Source organism: Oncorhynchus mykiss, chromosome 14 (assembly GCF_057628025.1).
Source record: "Oncorhynchus mykiss isolate SJ-2025 chromosome 14, ASM5762802v1, whole genome shotgun sequence".
Taxonomy (NCBI): Eukaryota; Metazoa; Chordata; class Actinopteri; order Salmoniformes; family Salmonidae; genus Oncorhynchus; species Oncorhynchus mykiss.
This window is the reverse complement of record NC_143035.1, coordinates 14,143,656-14,161,172: the sequence shown is the minus strand read 5'-3', so window position 1 is coordinate 14,161,172 and position 17,517 is coordinate 14,143,656. Positions and strand designations below refer to the sequence as shown.

At 41.3% G+C, this 17,517-nt stretch overlaps 1 protein-coding gene across 1 annotated transcript in view; it reads left to right on the top strand.

The window, feature by feature from the left end:
* The first annotated feature begins 7,747 nt into the window (after window positions 1–7,747).
* abca1b (ATP-binding cassette, sub-family A (ABC1), member 1B) overlaps window positions 7,748–17,517 on the top strand; it is a 38,968-nt gene continuing 29,198 nt past the window's right edge. Inside the window, exons 1-5 of the mRNA XM_036943019.2 lie at window positions 7,748–7,955; window positions 12,189–12,299; window positions 13,899–13,992; window positions 16,366–16,507; window positions 16,729–16,847. Of these exons, the coding sequence (XP_036798914.1) occupies window positions 12,234–12,299; window positions 13,899–13,992; window positions 16,366–16,507; window positions 16,729–16,847 (421 nt within the window). The 5' untranslated portion in view covers window positions 7,748–7,955; window positions 12,189–12,233. The remainder of the gene's footprint in view (window positions 7,956–12,188; window positions 12,300–13,898; window positions 13,993–16,365; window positions 16,508–16,728; window positions 16,848–17,517) is intronic.

The window sequence follows — 17,517 nt, the reverse complement described above, 5'->3', positions numbered from 1 at the left end:
TGTTTTCTGTTGTACCAGGGAGAGAGTGCGCTGTGTGTGTGTGTTTGTGCGCGTGAATGTGTGTGTGATGTTTATTTTTAAGGCAGTAATGAGTGATTGCATTATCAACCTTTGGCATGCCTTTTTAAAATATAGGTTTTGGAGCGATACAGTATGTGTTCAAAGTACTAAGTTAGTAGTTTGTTTTTCTTGTTCTTTTCGATTATCAATCCCTGTTTTTACCATCAACTGTAGGGCTACAATTTAGACACAACATTTCTAAACAAATTCAGTGTTTTCTGTATTTGTTTTGATGTAATTGTACATACCGACATGTACATTATTATAATGGATTAATGGGCAACATTTGATGAGATCATTCCGTTTGTGATTTATCTTTGTACAATACAAATGTCTTGCCATTTTGGTTTCAGCCACTAGAGGGAAGTCACACCTTGTGTAAAAGAAGTTGGAGAAGTCGGCAGTAAAGTGGACCCAACAGCAAAAGATGAAACGGATGGAGTTGTCAAAGATTCAGGGCGTCTCAATAGTCTGAACTGGCTACCTCTACTCATCACCTTGACTACATTTGTTTGTACATTGATCTAAAAACCAATCTCACAGCTCACTTAGATCACTCCAGTTGAAGGAAAGGAAGTAAAGAAAGTGGACATCTTTGAACTATTTAGCTGCATTAGTGTCTCACTTACGAGAAGATCGACATAGTACATGGTAGCAAAACTACAACAATTGTCCCCTTTTGCACTCCTATCTGTGAGCTACTATGATATGTCTAGGCATTCCATTAAAACAGCAAATCAGAGGTTTTGAGAAAGGTCTATGTATAAACCAGACTAAATAACAGAGTTCATCTTGTTTTAGGGAGTGGATCTCATGACTATCTGGATGACTAAATGTGACGACACAGCATTTCAACTAAATGTGCCATCCTCACTTGTCATGCTTTTTTTGGACAATATCTCCTGAGTCGACCATTGCTTTTTGTTAGTCCCTATATGTGTGTTGTGGGCTCCAAATCTGTAGGTCGAACCTTTCACTTCCATTTGTTACCTAATATGTAGCATATTATTTAGCAGTCTTTTTGCAGTAGGGGGCAGTTTCTTGTTTTTGTTGGCCTAGTGTGTAATGAGGCAGTGTTTGGTGAGAGCCTCCCATTTGGTGGGTCATTCAGACCCTGTGTAATGGGTCTGATTCGCTATGCTCTGGTAGTTTTTAATAGACTCCATTGTTACCAGGGTACCCTCAGAAAAACAAGATGAAATTCACAATTTTCATTCATCTGCTTGCTCTGCCCTCATAGCCTCAAATTTGAAGTGTTTTACCAATTTCATTGCGGGACCACCAGGACTACAAGTTAAACACAAAACAATTTGACATATACAGTTGCGTTTATTAGTTTTATTGATGAATGTCAAAAAGAATGTCTGCCAAAGAAACAACCTGATAAAAAAAGACTAAGAATTCTGTAAGTACAGCTTGTTTGCTCAGTGGGAAATTAAAATCGAACTAGACAGTGACAATTGTGGCGTTTGTGACAGCAACTGTGACCTTATTACAATATAGACACTGGGATTTCCTATGATCTATGTACTGTAGAAGAACCCGTTACCTTCTAACGACACTTGTGTGGCTTGTGAGCATCTTAGAGCAAACAAGTTACGTGTTCGTGAGTCTTTTGATATGTCATACTAGTTTGTAGCACAAAACGTTATGACTCTACATGCGTTTTTGTAAGGAGAACCGTTTTTGGGATCAGCCCAGTCTCAAACACTGCTCTAGCTCAGCTTCCGTTAATCACACACTCATTTTTTTTATTTATTTAACCTTTATTTAAACTAGGCAAGTCAGTTGAGAACAAATTCTTATTTACAATGACTGCCTACCCCGGCCAAACCTGGACGATGCTGTGCCAATTGTGCGCCGCCCTATGGGACTCCCAATCACGTCCGGATGTGATGCAGCCTGGATTCAAACCAGGTACTGTAGTGACGCCTCTTGCACTGAGATGCAGTTCCTTAGACTGCTGTGCCACTCGGGAGCCCCAAATGATTGGTACCAGTGGATGCAGAAGAAATAGACCAATCCAAAGGTACAACCCAGCAGTCTCAAACACACAATGTATTAAAGGGCTTAGAAGTCCAAAACATGCCGGTGTTACTGTGGGACTCAATATTTAATAGACCAGGGTAGTTCATTAAAGCGAGACGGTTTATAGTGTGACTATATCAGCAATGTTTTAATGGCACCATGGGTTAAGAGCAAGTGTTAAATGTGCCTACAGTAGTAACCTAAGAGATGGTTGTATTAGATATCTCAGATTAAAGTCTCGCTTACAGTTTATGGTTTGATGTATGTCCCAGTAAAAACTCCTGGCTCTAATCAAGAACCTATTTGGAAGATTAAGTCAGTTAATTTTTTTTATCACACATATGAAACCTATTAATGTAGTGTAGCATTTGAGAAAAGTCAAGTTCTTAATTTGCGTTATTGTCATGTTAACCCTGTAGTCCTCCCGTTGTGGTGTTGGTCGACTCTTATTTCCTTTTCATCTGACGTCTCCATGTTGACGGCTCAGAATAAAACCTGGTGTTCCTCTGGGCTAGGGGGTATACTGTGGACACACTGCTGAGGTGTGCCGCACTTCCTCAGGTTACATAATACCTACTGTTAATATACTCCTGGGGCCCGCACACTCAATGTGGAATGGGTCATGAGTCTACATTGACAAGGGGGTTTACAAGTTTCTGTGTTTACAAGTTTCAGACAAAATGGCAACAGTTCTCTACAGAAAATGTTCTCTTGAATCACAATCTATGGTAATGTACACTCGAGAAGAATAAGGTTGAGTAATTTTGACTAAATCCACTGACTTGAATCTTACAATTTACATTCTTGATAGGAATTGCTCATATAGTGCGAATCTTTCACTATGAGCCTAAAACATATCCAAACTTAGATAAGGTCTGTAAAGTTTCACGTTTCAACTTTTAATGTCACATGCACAAGTACAGTGAAATGCCTTTTTTGCAAACTCAAAACCCAACAATGAAATAATAACAATGTAATACAAGAAAAAAAACACGAGAAATGAGAAGAAATATGAAGAACACAATAAGTAAGCAAGCATGCTATGTACAGGGTCAGTTCCAATACCGTATTTACAATGTGCAGGGATACTGGAGCAATGGAGGTAGATATGTATAGGGGTAAGGTGACTAGGCATCAGGATACATTGTATGATAAACAGAGTAGCAGCAGCTTGCATGTGAGTGTAGAGTCAGTATAAATGTATGTGCATATTATGTGTGAGAGCAGTTGATAGAGTGTGTGTGTGTGTGTGTAGGGCCCTGTGATTGTGCAAAAATACAAAAGGTCAATAAAGACAAGGTTAACTCAGTCCGTGTATTTATTTTGTTAGCTATGTATCAGTCTTATTGCTTTGGGATAGAAGCTGTTCAAGAGCCTAATGTATATATTTAAAGGCTTTTCTGATTAGATGTGTCTTTTCCATACTGTCTAAACGTTTTGCTGACTCATCACTTGCTATTACATAAGTTTAGTCCCTTTGAGCTGGAACATCTGGGTGGGGGCAATTGCAGCCAGGGTCAGATGACATCAGTTCACCTTTCACCTACTTTCACTGAGCAGGGGCCAAGTTACTATAGTATGTCTGAAACATCCTGTGAAAAAGGCCGAAATCGATAGCAGGTAGCCTACCCAATTAATACTTAACTCTTAAAACATAGTCGTTATGCTCCTCTAGTCTAAGGTAGAGCTTTTACACATCTATTATGTGATTCAGCAGACAATGAAACCATGTTATTACCTGTTTACATGCTCTACCTCATCTTGTCTTATAGCCTATGTGGTTTTGCAAAAGTCAGGAGAATTATTTAAATGTACCTCAACGTCACAAGCGATACTATATGTAAGCTGCTTTTGTAACCTTTCTGATTTAGGGAGCTCCGTCCAGTATTTTTCTTTCACCATATCGCCTACGTGGTGTTGCAGAAGTCATGAGAATTGTTTAAATGTATCTCACAGGGCATACTATATTGACAGTAGTAGGCCATTGTTTTTCGTGCCTTTCTTACACAGGACGTTATGTGTTTAATTTTTATTTTACCCTAAGTGATCATGAGAATTCTTTAACACAGACCAGTGTACTCCAAATGTTGTTTTTCTTCACCTTTATTTAGCCAGGTAGGCCAGTTGAAAACAAGTTCTCTTTTACAATTGTGACCTGGCCAAGATAAAGCAAAGCAGTGCGACAAAAACATCACAGACTTACACATGGGATAAACAAACGTATAGTCAATTACACAACAGAAAAATCTATGTACAGTGTGTGCAAATGTAGTAAGGTTAGGGAGGTAAGGCAATAAATAGGCCATAGTGGCAAAATAATTGCAATTTAGCATTAACACTGGAGTGATAGATGTGCAAGTAGAGATACTGGGGTGCAAAAGAGCAAATAAATAAATAACATTATGGGGATGAGGTAGTTGGGTGTGCTATTTACAGATGGGCTGTGTACAGGTACAGTGATCGGTAAGCTGCTCTGACAGCTGATGCTTAAAGTTAGTGAGTGAGATATGTCTCCAACTTCAGTAATTTTGCAATTCGTTCCAGTCATTGGCAGCAGAGAACTAGAAGTAAAGGCGTCCAAAGTAGGTGTTGGCTTTGGGGATGACCAGTGAAATATACCTGCTGGAGCGCGTGCTACAGGTGGGTGTTGCTATGGTGATCAGTAAGCTGAGATAAGGTGGGACTTTACCTACCAAAGACCATAGATGACCTGGAGCCAGTGGGTTTGGCGACGAATATGTAGCGAGGGCCAGCCAACGAGAGCATACAGGTCGCAGTGTTGGGTAGTATATGGGGCTTTGGAGACAAAACGGATGGCACTGTGATAGACTACATCCAATTTGCTGAGAAGAGTGTTGGAGGCTATGTTGTAAATGACATCGCCGAAGTCAAGGATCGGTAGGATAGTCAGTTTTACGAGGGTATGTTTGGCACCATGAGTGAAGGAGGCTTTGTTGCGAAATAGGAAGCCGATTCTAGATTTCATTTTGGATTGGAGATGCTTAATGTGAGTCTGGAAGGAGAGTTTACAGTCTAACCAGACACCTAGGTATTTGTAGTTGTCCACATATTCTAAGTCAGAACCGTCCAGAGTAGTGATGCTAGGCAGGCGGGCAGGTGCGGGTAACAATCGGTTGAAGAGCATGCATTTAGTTTTACTAGCATTTAAGAGCAGTTGGAGGCCACGGAAGGACTGTTGTATGGCATTGAAGCTCGTTTGGAGGTTTGTTAACACAGTGTCCAAGGAAGGGCCAGATGTACTGTATACAGAATGGTGTCGTCTGTATAGAGGTGGATCAGAGAATCACCAGCAGCAAGAGCGACATCATTCATATATACAGAGAAATTAGTCGGCACGAGAATTGATCCCTGTGGCACCCCCATAGAAACTGCCAGATGTTCTGACAGCAGGCCCTCCGATTTGACACACTGAACTCTATCTGAGAAGTAGTTGGTGAACCAAGCGAGGCAGTCATTTGAGAAACCAAAGCTTTTGAGTCTGTTGATAAGAATGAGGTGATTGACAGAGTCGAAAGCCTTGGCCAGGTTGATGAAAACAGATTAATACCATAAAATGTTTTCTACTGTTATTTCCCAGTACTAGGCTTCTGCAAATATTACTAATACATTGTTCCCATTTTTCACATTAATTAGGGACTGAGGCCTGCACTGCAGAGTTATCCTATTGACTAGAATGAGATGACATCAGCTTGACTTTAGACCACTTGAGGTATGAAAACGTCTGGCAAACTTTGAACTGTTCCTTTTCTGATTAGAGTGTTGGAGATGGTATTCTGAGGATATGCTCTGCCTACAGCTATAAATCCTACTGTGTTGATAAGTTATTGAGCTTTGAGTAGTTGAACTTTTAACCGGCTAAGAGTCCCATTCAGATTGGCAGAATGAAAAGGTCATAATTGATATAATTAAAAAGAGCTACAATGATTGGTTTCATGAATATGCATAACCTAATAGTGTAATTATTTAACTATTTCATGGGCCTTATAATTTCCATCTATAAACATATTTATTTGCACTAATCCAATTCATAGGTGAGAGGCTACGCCATTTCGGGGGAGCAAATTACTGTATTGTCATCAAGGGTAACTTGCTGACTGCAAATCTCTTCAAATCTTTCCTTTCAATGACATTTGTGTTTTTGTCATTGTCACATTGCTTTGGGGAAATGTTTTCAGTCTTTTAAAAAGAACACCCCCTCGGCTGAACTCATTGTTGTTTCCCAAGTGATGAGTCATTAATCATCAGCCTATTTCACAGACAGTGTAGTGAAGAAGGTGCAACAGGAGGCTGAAGAAATGTGGCTTGTCCCTAAAACCCTCACAAACTATTACAGATGCACAATTGAGAGCATCTTGTCAGGCATTATCACCATCTGGTACGGCAACTGCACCGCATGCAACCACAGGGCTCTCCAGAGGGTGGTGCGGTCTGCCCAACACATCACCGTGGGCAAACTACCTGCCCTCCAGGACACCTACAAGCACTTGATGTCACAGGAAAGCCAAAGAAATCATCAAGGACATCAACCACCCGAGCCACTGCCTGTTCACCGAACTATAATGCAGAAGGCGAGGTCAGTACAGGTGCATCAAAGCTGGGACCGAGAGAATGAAAAACAGCTTCTATCTCAAGGCCATCGGACTGTTAAATAGCCATCACTAACCGGCTTCCACCCGGTTATGCAACCCTGCACCTTAGAGGCTGCTGCCCTATTTACATAGATTTGGAATCACTGCCCACTTTAATAATGGAACACTAGTCACTTTAATAATGTTTAAATAATGTTTACATACTGCTTTACTCATCTCATATGTATATACTGTATTCTATTCTACTGTATTTTAGTCAATTACACTCTGACATAGCTCTATATAATATTTATATATTGCTTAATTCCATTAGTTTACTTTTAGATTTGTGTGTATTGTTGTGAATTGTTTTAGCTACTTCTGCACTGTTAGATACTACTACACTGTTGGAGCTAGGAACACAAGCTTTTCGCTACACCTGCAATAACATCTGCTAAATATGTGTATTTCACCAATACAATTTGATTTGATACATGCAACCTGGAAATGATTGGAAGAAATCAGGGGAAGTATCTAATTAATGGTTGAATCTCATGAAAGGTAAACATGACCAGATTATGTTTTGACAGTAAATTATGGGGTTTAATCTAAATCTATGGAAAAAAAACATATGCAGCGTCAGTGATTGTTCGTTTTCATTCTGAATAATCAGAATGAAAATGCGGTTAAGAGCATTGTGCCAGTGACCGAATAGCCGAGCTGGCTGTCGATGTGCCCTTGAACAAGGCACTTCATTAATCCTAATTGCTCCTGTAAATCTCTCTGTATAAGAGGGTCTGCTAAATGACCAAATTGTCAAACAAAATGTACAGAATTTGTGGAAAGAGGATGGCGTATAGGCCTATAACCCAACTGTTTACCCAAACGAAATGTAGTCCCGGGAAGGCTATTTACTACTTTAAATACATGTAGGTCTATGGTTTTTATTTCGATTATCATTAGTTCCAGATGTTAAGGAGGTCGGGGAGTGCGAGTAGCCCCGAGTCTACATGTGCTCCACTAGGGGGATTTAATCACGGAACATCTCCATGACCGAGAGTAACCCCTGTAGTTCTCCAAGCGGATGTAGCCAAGGTTCACTCCATATAAAAGCTTTTCTAGATCCAGATGATTCTCCTCCTCTGTGTACAGGTCACACATGCCTGGATAACAAGCCAGGATAAAAAATATTTCAAAAAGTGGTGAAGAAGTGTGGTTTAGCTTAGGAGGAAACACAATTGATGCTGAAAGGGTCTGATTTCGTGCCTTTGGGAAAAGGTATTTCGATTTTCCACTGATTAATTGTCTGTCGTTTGTTTCTTCTCTTCTTTTAATGGTAGTCCTATCTGCTAGAAAGAAAGCTGAAAATATAACGGAGTTATATGGCAAACTTTTGCTATTTTTCTTTTCAACAACGCATCACTTATAGATATTTTTGTTTTATAGCAAAAAATGTGTTCGTTGTAGTTTTTGTTGTACTTAATTATAAAACACGATGTAGACTAGTCTTCCGTCACATTTACAACCACATTATGTATTGTTATGTAACAGTGATTTACTCATTTAGGAAAAGGACTTCATATTAGATTTTTCCAAGCATGCGGAGAACACCGCATGGCACGAATCTTCTCATTGTGATAAACTGACTTTAAAAAAACTATCCCATATTTTCTATTCAATTACATTCTTTGCAGAGTTATCCCTGTACTTGTTCTACAACATTTTGCCACCAAACAAGTTAATAAACAACTTAGAAACAAGTTACTTTGTTTTTAATTTACAGTAAGGGACGTCAATGTGAAGCCCAGCAAAATAACATGTTATTGAGTAATTTATATTGTCGTATTACCTGCGGGAGTTATCACACAAACAGCCCACCTGGCTCTTGTGAGTACAAAAGACAGGGAGACAATAGCCTAGACTGAGCTTGTCACTCCAAACACCGGTAGAGAAGCTGATAGTAGCGTACGGTAGAGATAGAGGATGCAACATTGTATATTTCCCGTTATGGCGTCTGTGCAAGCATGGGCAACGTCATTGAGTCCATCTCAATTTTAAAGTAGTACATTTTCTTCTTCTACTACTTCTATGGTAAACAAACTGAAAGGTTACATAGTGCACACTTAAATCACATTTTATTGGTCACATACACATGGCTAGCAGATGTTATTGTGAGTGTAGTGAAATGCTTCTAGATCCGACAGTGCATCAGGATCTAACAGGTAATATCTAACAAATTCCACAACAAAACCTAATACACACAATCTATTAAAGGAATGGGATGAGAATATATAAGTATAAAATATATGAATGAGCAGTGACAGAGCGGCAAACATGCAAGAGATAGAAAATAATAGATAGTGAAGGATACAGTATATAAATGTGAGATGTAAACATTCTTAAAGTGGCATTATTAAAGTGACTAATGATCCATTCATTTAAATGGCCAATGGTATCAAGTCTGTAGGTAGGCAGCCACCTCTGTGCTGGTGGTGACTGTATAACAATCTGATGGCCTTGAGATAGAATCTGTTTTTCTATTTCTCTGTCCCAGCTTTGATGTACCTGTACTGGCCCCGCCTTCTGGATGGAAGCAGGGTGAACAGGTAGTGGCTCAGGTGGTTATTGTCCTTGATTATCTTTTTTGGCTTCCTGTGACATCGGGTGTTGTAGGTGTCCTGGGGGGCATGTAGTTTGCCCCCGGTGATGCGTTGTGCAGACCGCACCACCCTCTGGAGAGCCCTGCGGTTGTGGGCGGTGTAGTTGCCGTACCAGGCGGTGATGCAGCCCGACAGGATGCTCATAATTGTGCACCTGTAAAAGTTAGTGAGTGTTTTCGAGTGACAATACCAATTTTTTCAGCCTCCACACTGTCTGTGTGCGTGGACCATTTCAGTTTGTCGGTGATATCTACACCGAGGAACTTAATACTTTCCACCTTCTCTACTGCTGTCCCGTCGACGTGAATAGGGGGGTGCTCCCTCTGCTGTTTCCTGAAGTCCACGATCATCTCTTTTGTTTTGCTGACATTGAGTGAAGGGTTATTTTCCTGACACCACACTTGGAGGGCCCTCACCTCCTGTAGGCTGTCTCGTCGTTGTTGGTAATCAAGTCTACCTCTGTAGTATTGTCTGCAAACTTGATGATTGAGTTGGAGGTGTGCATGGCCATACAGTCGTGGGTGAACAGGGAGTACAGGAGAGGGCTGAGAGCGGGGCCCCAGTGTTGAGGATCAGTGGAGTGGAGATGTTGTTTCCTACCTTCACCACCTGGGGGCGGCCCGACAGGAAGTCCAGGACCCAGTTGCACAGGGCGGGTCGACACTGCAACCTAGATTGTGTTTGAACAGGTATAAAGACAAGATTGATGATTTACTGCCACCTGCAGTTATGGAATGTTTTCTCACAAGAAAAATTAATTGGCTGATCCCTCCTGGTGACCTGGAGGAATTATGTGCTCCTTCCTTAACCCATAGGAAGTGTCACCCAGTTGACTTCTTCAAAATGTTGAATGTCCTCATTGGTGCTGCACATGCTAAAACAGGCTTTTGTGCACTAGAGTCCTTTATTTCTGTGTAGCCTACTCACTCATTCACTTATACCCATGCTCCATTTGTTGGGTTCATGCTGAGACACTTTAAAAAACAATTATTTTACCTTTATTTAACAAGGCAAGTCAGTTAAGAACAAATGTTTATTTTACAACAACGGCCTACACTGGCCAAACCCTTCCCTAACTACGCTGGGCCAATTGTGCGGCGCCCTATGGGACTCAATCACGGGATTGGACCAGGGATTGGACCAGGGTCTGTAGTGAGGCCTCTAGCACTGAGATACAGTGCCTTGGACCACTGCGCCACTCAGGAGCCCTAATGCGCCATGGTGGGTGAAAAAAATGTCCAGACTAATCCGTTCAGTTGGGTTTTTTATTTATTAGTTCCCTCAATATAAACATTCATTCAATCTATTTATTAATTCATTCTCTCCGACCAAATAAAATTGTATTTGTCACACATGCGCCGAATACAAAAGGTGTAGACCTTACTGTGGAATGCTTACTTATAGGGCCCTTAACCTACAATGTAGTTTGAAAAAAGTAAGTAAGAAATAGGAACGCATTCTACTTCTGTACCATGACGGTTTCATTCCCACTTAGCCTACAACAATTGCAGCCTAATGTAAGTAAATATATTTAGTTAAATTACATGCTTCAAATGGTGATTATCACTGATCATTCAATAGCTTATTTCCAGTTTCAGAGTTTTCATATGCCTTTTAACCATAAGGACAAATAACCCTTGTGATTTGTAATTTCAATATCCTGAAAAGCCAGGAGCCTCACTAGCAGTCAAAACTGAATGATGCATGTTTACGATGCAAACAAAATACATTTTGTGCAAACTCCGATTCATGCCACTTGGACAACATAAACAGTTATCCATTTTGCGCGAATCTCATCCCTGTGACCCAGTGTTTTATCCCTCGTCTATGAAGTTAGGGCCATATATGTCCAGTAAAACATGGTGCAGCCAAACGCCTGGATGTATTTATGTTGTTTACAATTGTGCATGTGAGGAAAGGCATGCTTCGGTGTTAACCGGTGCAATGATGCGCTCTCATCCCTAGGCAGGAATTCTGTCTGGCTCTGCTTCATGATCGTAGATGTTCTAGTTTATACTCCGGGGGAGTTCATTAGCTAGCTACCCTGGCAATTAGCTAATATCCAGGTGAATGTATTGTCATCGCAACAAAGCAAATAGCTATCAGTTTTAGTTATGAACATGGAGCCAGAGCCGCTTTAAACCATCTATCTACCTGTGCCTGGTTGGCTAAGTTGCTACACAGCTATAGCTAACGAACAAGATGCCTAGCTAGCAGCAGAGTCAGTCAGTCACACAGTTCATGGGAAAGGGGTCCAGAGAGAGATGGAACTCCGATTCTGACTGGGGTCATAAGGTCATCTTGGGGCATATTTTTGGTCATAACCCCCCAAGGTGGTTTATTTAATACTTTACATTTTTCATAAACAAATCTAAATCATGTTTTGTGTTTCTGCATGAAAATGGGTCATTTTGACCCAAACCAAAAATATCTAATTCTGCCTAGAGTAATTTGATATTTAAGACTTTTATTTGCATCTAGGTTTCTCTGGAGACATAATCATTATCCATACCCCAGAGGGTGGAGGAGGGCCTGTATCAGGGATTCTGACCAGATATAAAGAACATCTGCAAAGATATACACTCCAAATCTGGACCATCAGAACCACACGATTTGTACTGACAGAACCACTAATAACCTGTAAATACGTCCCCTCAACCCATCCTCACTCTCATAAAGTCTGCTTGGGAACTGAGTGGGGACACAGTGCAGAATAAGTTCCCATGTGAGGAGGACCTATTGGAGAGATGTTGTCAACTAGACAAATGACCCTTGACCTTGTACCTTTGAGCTGTGTGCTGGCTGGCTGGACTTTTTACCCACAGTCACCACTGCCTGTGTGTCATTTCAGTTTGGAGCTGGAGGGAAGCTTGAGTGGAAGAGGTCCAGAGTAGAGATGTCCATCTCAACTCAGCTGGGCTTGTTGTTGTGGAAGAACTTTACCTACAGGAGAAGGCAAACGGTAAGCAGAACATCTTTAAATCAGATTGTGTGAATTGGTGAAATAGGAATTGGGACTTTTTCCCGTGGCTTTGTTTGATAGGACAATTTAAAAGAGGATGTACAATTATGTTCTTCTGTTATAATGTTTACAGTGTATTTCAAACAAATGTATTTACTTTATTATTGTCATATACCAGGTCTACAGTTTTTAAATTCTTTCTTTGTAGCAAATCATACTTTACACAATAGTTCAATAGCTGTTTAGTTTCAAAGAGGGGTCATGTCCTGTTCTCCTATTATAAGAGTAAGAACAGCACTGTGATAGGCCCAATACATCACTGGGGGCGATCTCCCTGTCCTCCAGGACATCTACACCAGCCGGTGTCTGAGGAAGGACCGAAAGATTGTCAAGGACTCAAGTCATCCGAGCCACGAACTGTTCGCTCTGTTACTGTCTGGCAAGCGCTATCAGAGTATCGGGTCCCGGCCCAAAAGGCTTCGAGACAGCTTCTACCACCAGGCCATCAGACTGCTGAAAAGCTTATGCTAGCCATCTCCCTGGACAGACCTGCACCTTAGAGACTATTTGCACCGGATAAATTATTTGCACTGACAACCCACACATCCAACCCTAACACACAAACACCCATAAACACACACACACGCACAAACACACACACAAACACCCATAAACACACACACACACAGAGAACTCATATACACACACTCACACACACAGTCAACGCTGCTGTTCCAATATATACCATTGATTCCACTACCCACTTTATATTTGTAAATCCAGTCCATTATTACTGTGCATACTACCTCTTCTATTACCTGTTATTTTTGACTTGACTCCTTTCATTGTTGTTATTGATTAATGTTCTGCATTGTTGAGGGAACTAACACAAGCATTTCACTGTACCTTTTATACCTGCTGTAAACTGTATGTGAAGAATACATTTGATTTGATTTTTACAATAACTATTGTAAGCAATTCCCTTAACTGGAGGGAGATTTTACGGTGTATTCGATGCGAGACGTAGGCTCCTTTATTCAAGTAGTCAAAAAACAAAGTTTTACTGGAAAGTAATATGCTACATGCCCAAAGGGACAGAGCTTTATCTTAGCAGTGTTAGCTTTAATTGCTACTACAGCTTTGTCTCCCACCTGTGCAAGAACCCTGCATTTTGAATGGCTTTACGTGTGCTGGAGTAGCATCTCTCTCCGTCTCCTAATCCAATCAGCATGCACCCGATAACCCTTGAACAGAGATGACTTCACTGTTGCTGGATGTGGGTGTGCAACATTGGCTATTTTGAAGTGGGGGTTGGTTGTATTGATCACTTTGCGTCTATTAGGAATGCAGTCCTAATAGACGCTGTCTTATGACAGCTACATCATGCCTGCGTATAGCGTTGATGCAGACCTATTATATGGTGTAGTGAGGGAGCCATTTTGAATGGCAGCTTTTAAGCGCTCCAGACTATTAGCAGACAAGCTAGGCTTATGGTTATAAATGGGGAGGGGGGGGGGGGGGGGGTAGTAATGGTTACCATGGGCCACGCTCCTTATAAAAAAATGCTAACTGGCCTTCTTCTCTTGTTTTCTTCTCTAGCTCCAACTGCTGATTGAGATAGTATGGCCCCTGTTGATCTTCTTCATTTTGATATCAGTGAGACTGAACTACCCTCCATACGAACAACATGAATGTAAGTATGATGCACCCCCCTCGTCATTGTTTACGCACAGACACTTCTCCACAAGACACTCAACTGAATTCCCCACCCCACACCCCAAATGGCTGTTCAACCACTCCTGTTGTGGCCACGGAGGCATTTGTATTTGGAATCTGTGGAAGAACTATGTTGTCGCATGTATACATATTGTACACTGCCAAAGATACAAGCCATTGATGCTACAGTATACAAGCTAGCAATACCATGCACTAGTATGCTACAATGCCATGTACAGTCATTTATTCTGAAACTGCTACGTGCTGGCCACTCGAGTAAACCCACTATGGAGGAAAAAAAAGACATACATTTTCACAGTCCAACAGCAGCCTAATCGTGTTGAACTGTTTATGATAGGTCCTTATTGGGTGTGTATGCTGGTTGTTTTATGCGTTAACTGTTATATGGGGAATATTCTGTCCTGCTAATCAATTTTCTGGTATGGGATGGCAGATATACCCCTGTTAATGGGTTTTTATCTAAAGACTGACAGAAGATTTCTTCCCACTGGGCATGTATCCCTTTACTTCTCCTGCATGAAGCCTCCGATACGAACATCACAATAGATCCAATACTAATCACTGGAGCTTTTTTTTGTCAAAACAAAATGTCTCTTTGATTAGTCAAAACTGTACAAATATAAGTTTGATTGTTTTCTGTTTGATTTGACAGTTCGTTTGTGAGGTGGCTCAGATTGCCTGTGGACATATCAGTGACTTTATGGGGGGGGGGGGGGGTTAGAGTTTACGATGCCTTTATTACTGCTCTAATCTCATTATCAAGGTTCTATATGTGAAAGCTGATAAAAGTCGCAAGGCCCTCGGAGACTATCTTTGGCACGGGTATGGGAAAAGCTTATATAATGGAAATGCACTTGCTGAACCAAAGCCTGTTTTCCCCGGAATGATACGCTAGAGAATTCTTCAGTTAATTATATCACTGGGGTCAGTTCACAGAACAGGATCAATGAAGCTGCCGGTTACCTTCTCTTTGCTAAAGCAACTATTGTTTCTTTGTATGGGACTTGCATTCTTATTGATCCTACTTTGTGTAATAGCCTACAAACCTGCTTCAGGATACAGTTGTGTAGGACAAAGCATTCGTATAGCTACTAATAACTGTTATAACTGTTATATCAATGGGGTGAACGCATCTCCTGAGAAATCTTTGTCTACGTCAGAATATCCGCTTTCTTTCATTCCCGGAAGCCTGCGCTTTGTCCATCTGCCAGAAAGCAGAAGCATTAGGGGTGAATTGCTTTCAGTTCTTCCTAAAGTCTTGGTTAGGCACCAGGCACAGGGATACTTTTGGTGTGAGTCATACAGCACGTGGGTCTGGGCATGTTGTAACTTCTCCTACACCCCATAGGAAAGACATGGTCTTCCTTGCACAGGGCTAACCTATTGGTTTTGGGGATGGATATTAACCATGAAAAAAATGTGACCGTGCAATAAGACTCCAAATACCCATTGCTCTTTTTGAAGATTTCAAAGCATTTGAGTTGAATATGGTGCTAGTTTGGAAGATTTCAAATGATTTCAGATTAATGTGGTGCTAGTTTGAAAACTGCCTAGCTAAATTGCATTTAGGATTCACATTTATCACCCACTAGTTCATTAATTCATAATCGTTATAGGCCGTCGATGACGATCACTCTGAAAGGCAATATGGCTGCCCTGAATCAGCTAAGCAATTGGCTATGTGGGGTTATCTCTTATCTCTGCTTTTCTTAGTAATGGGCCAGTTGGCAGGCCTCAGGTTTACTGATAGCGCGCCTACTTTTTTAACTCATCACACAAATAAAGGCAAGCCTCTCGGGGAGGGAGGGATGGCACCTTAGGAGGGGACAAAGGTTGTACATTGTACTTAGGCAATCACTCCCTCACATTGATAAGGCCTGTAGCTACAGTGAAGCCTTCAAGATGGGACAAGACGTGGTTACGCTGATGCTAGCTTATCCGCCACCAGCCCGATAAGTTAATCTGAGAACACACATCAGTTAGGTGTCTTTTGCGTAGACAAAAATAGAATTTTGAAACTCTGTAGGTGATGTTCAAAGACCACCTCAAGTAGTTCCGTCGGGTTGATATAGAGGCCATTTAAGTGTCTCAGTATCAGATCCAACGTGACTAGAACTACCCTGTGTTCTCTGCAGTCCATTCTCTGTAGATAGTGTATTGATAGACTAAATATGTCAAAAACGTCCCCCAAAAAGTGTTTTGCTATACAACCAGAGATGTGGTTTTGAATGTGCTGTATAAATGATTGAAGTTCAAGCACCACAATTTGTGTCTTATGACGACTATACAGTGACGTTACTGATGGTATCTCTCCCGGTGTCTCGCTCAGGTCATTTCCCCAACAAGGCCATGCCCTCGGCGGGCACCCTGCCCTGGATCCAAGGCATCATCTGCAACGCCAACAACCCCTGCTTCCGCAACCCTACTCCTGGAGAGTCCCCCGGGGTCGTGGGCAACTTCAACGAGTCCATGTGAGTCCCACCCCAAGCTGCATCTCTGTATCTGATTTGTTTTTTAAAATTAAAAACATGAATACACTTTATTTTATAATTCATCCGCTTCATTGGATTAATAACATCATTGTTTCCAAATAAAGAAAATGGTCACTTTAATGTTTCCTGTAAATATCCTGTTTATAACTTGAATTGAACTGATTCAATTTTATTCTGTGTTAATCTGTGGATGTCTGCAGAATCTCTCGTCTGTTCTCCGATGCCAAGAAGATCCTGCTGTACAGTCAGAATGACCGGAATCTGGATGGCTTTAAAGGCCTCATCCAAGCCCTGAAGACACTACAGGCCAACACCAAAGGTAAGAGTCACCTCTATATAAACCATTGTTCACTGTACACATTTACTACATTCACAAGAAACACCAGGGGCCTATTCATTTGAGCGGAATGTTCATGAACTCAAAGCCTAGAATAGACAGTATTTTCACGGAAGCTGAATCAAGACTCATTCCAGGTCTACATAGTACATCTCTGTCTGCCCTGAACTTTACTCCCCGTTGGGCGGGCCCCGGAGAGTTACTGTACGCCCACGTCTGGGCAGAAAAAAGAGGGTTTATACTAATTCCCTTACGCTGTGCTGACTCACAGCGGGACTCCCCCATCCCCTTTTGTCCTGTTCCAACCTGCCTTCTGGATTCTCCTCCTGTGCCTGTGAATGGCTGTGGATGGATAGTTATAATTGTAAAACTGATTTAATATTATACCACTTAAATTTCACACCCAGATTTCTTCTATAATGACATTTTATTTATGAGCACTTAGACAATGCTGTGTTTAGAGTGACAGTGGTGGCGATATGTGAGATGGTTTGAGGCAGTAGATGGATGAAAGCCGGCAGAGCCTCTCCCAACTGACAGGTCGTGGCAGGCCATTGGGAAAAGGCAAAAGGGGGATACCTAGTCAGTTGTCCAACTGAATGTATTCAACTGAAATGTGTCTTCCGCATTTAACCCAACCCCTCTGAATCAG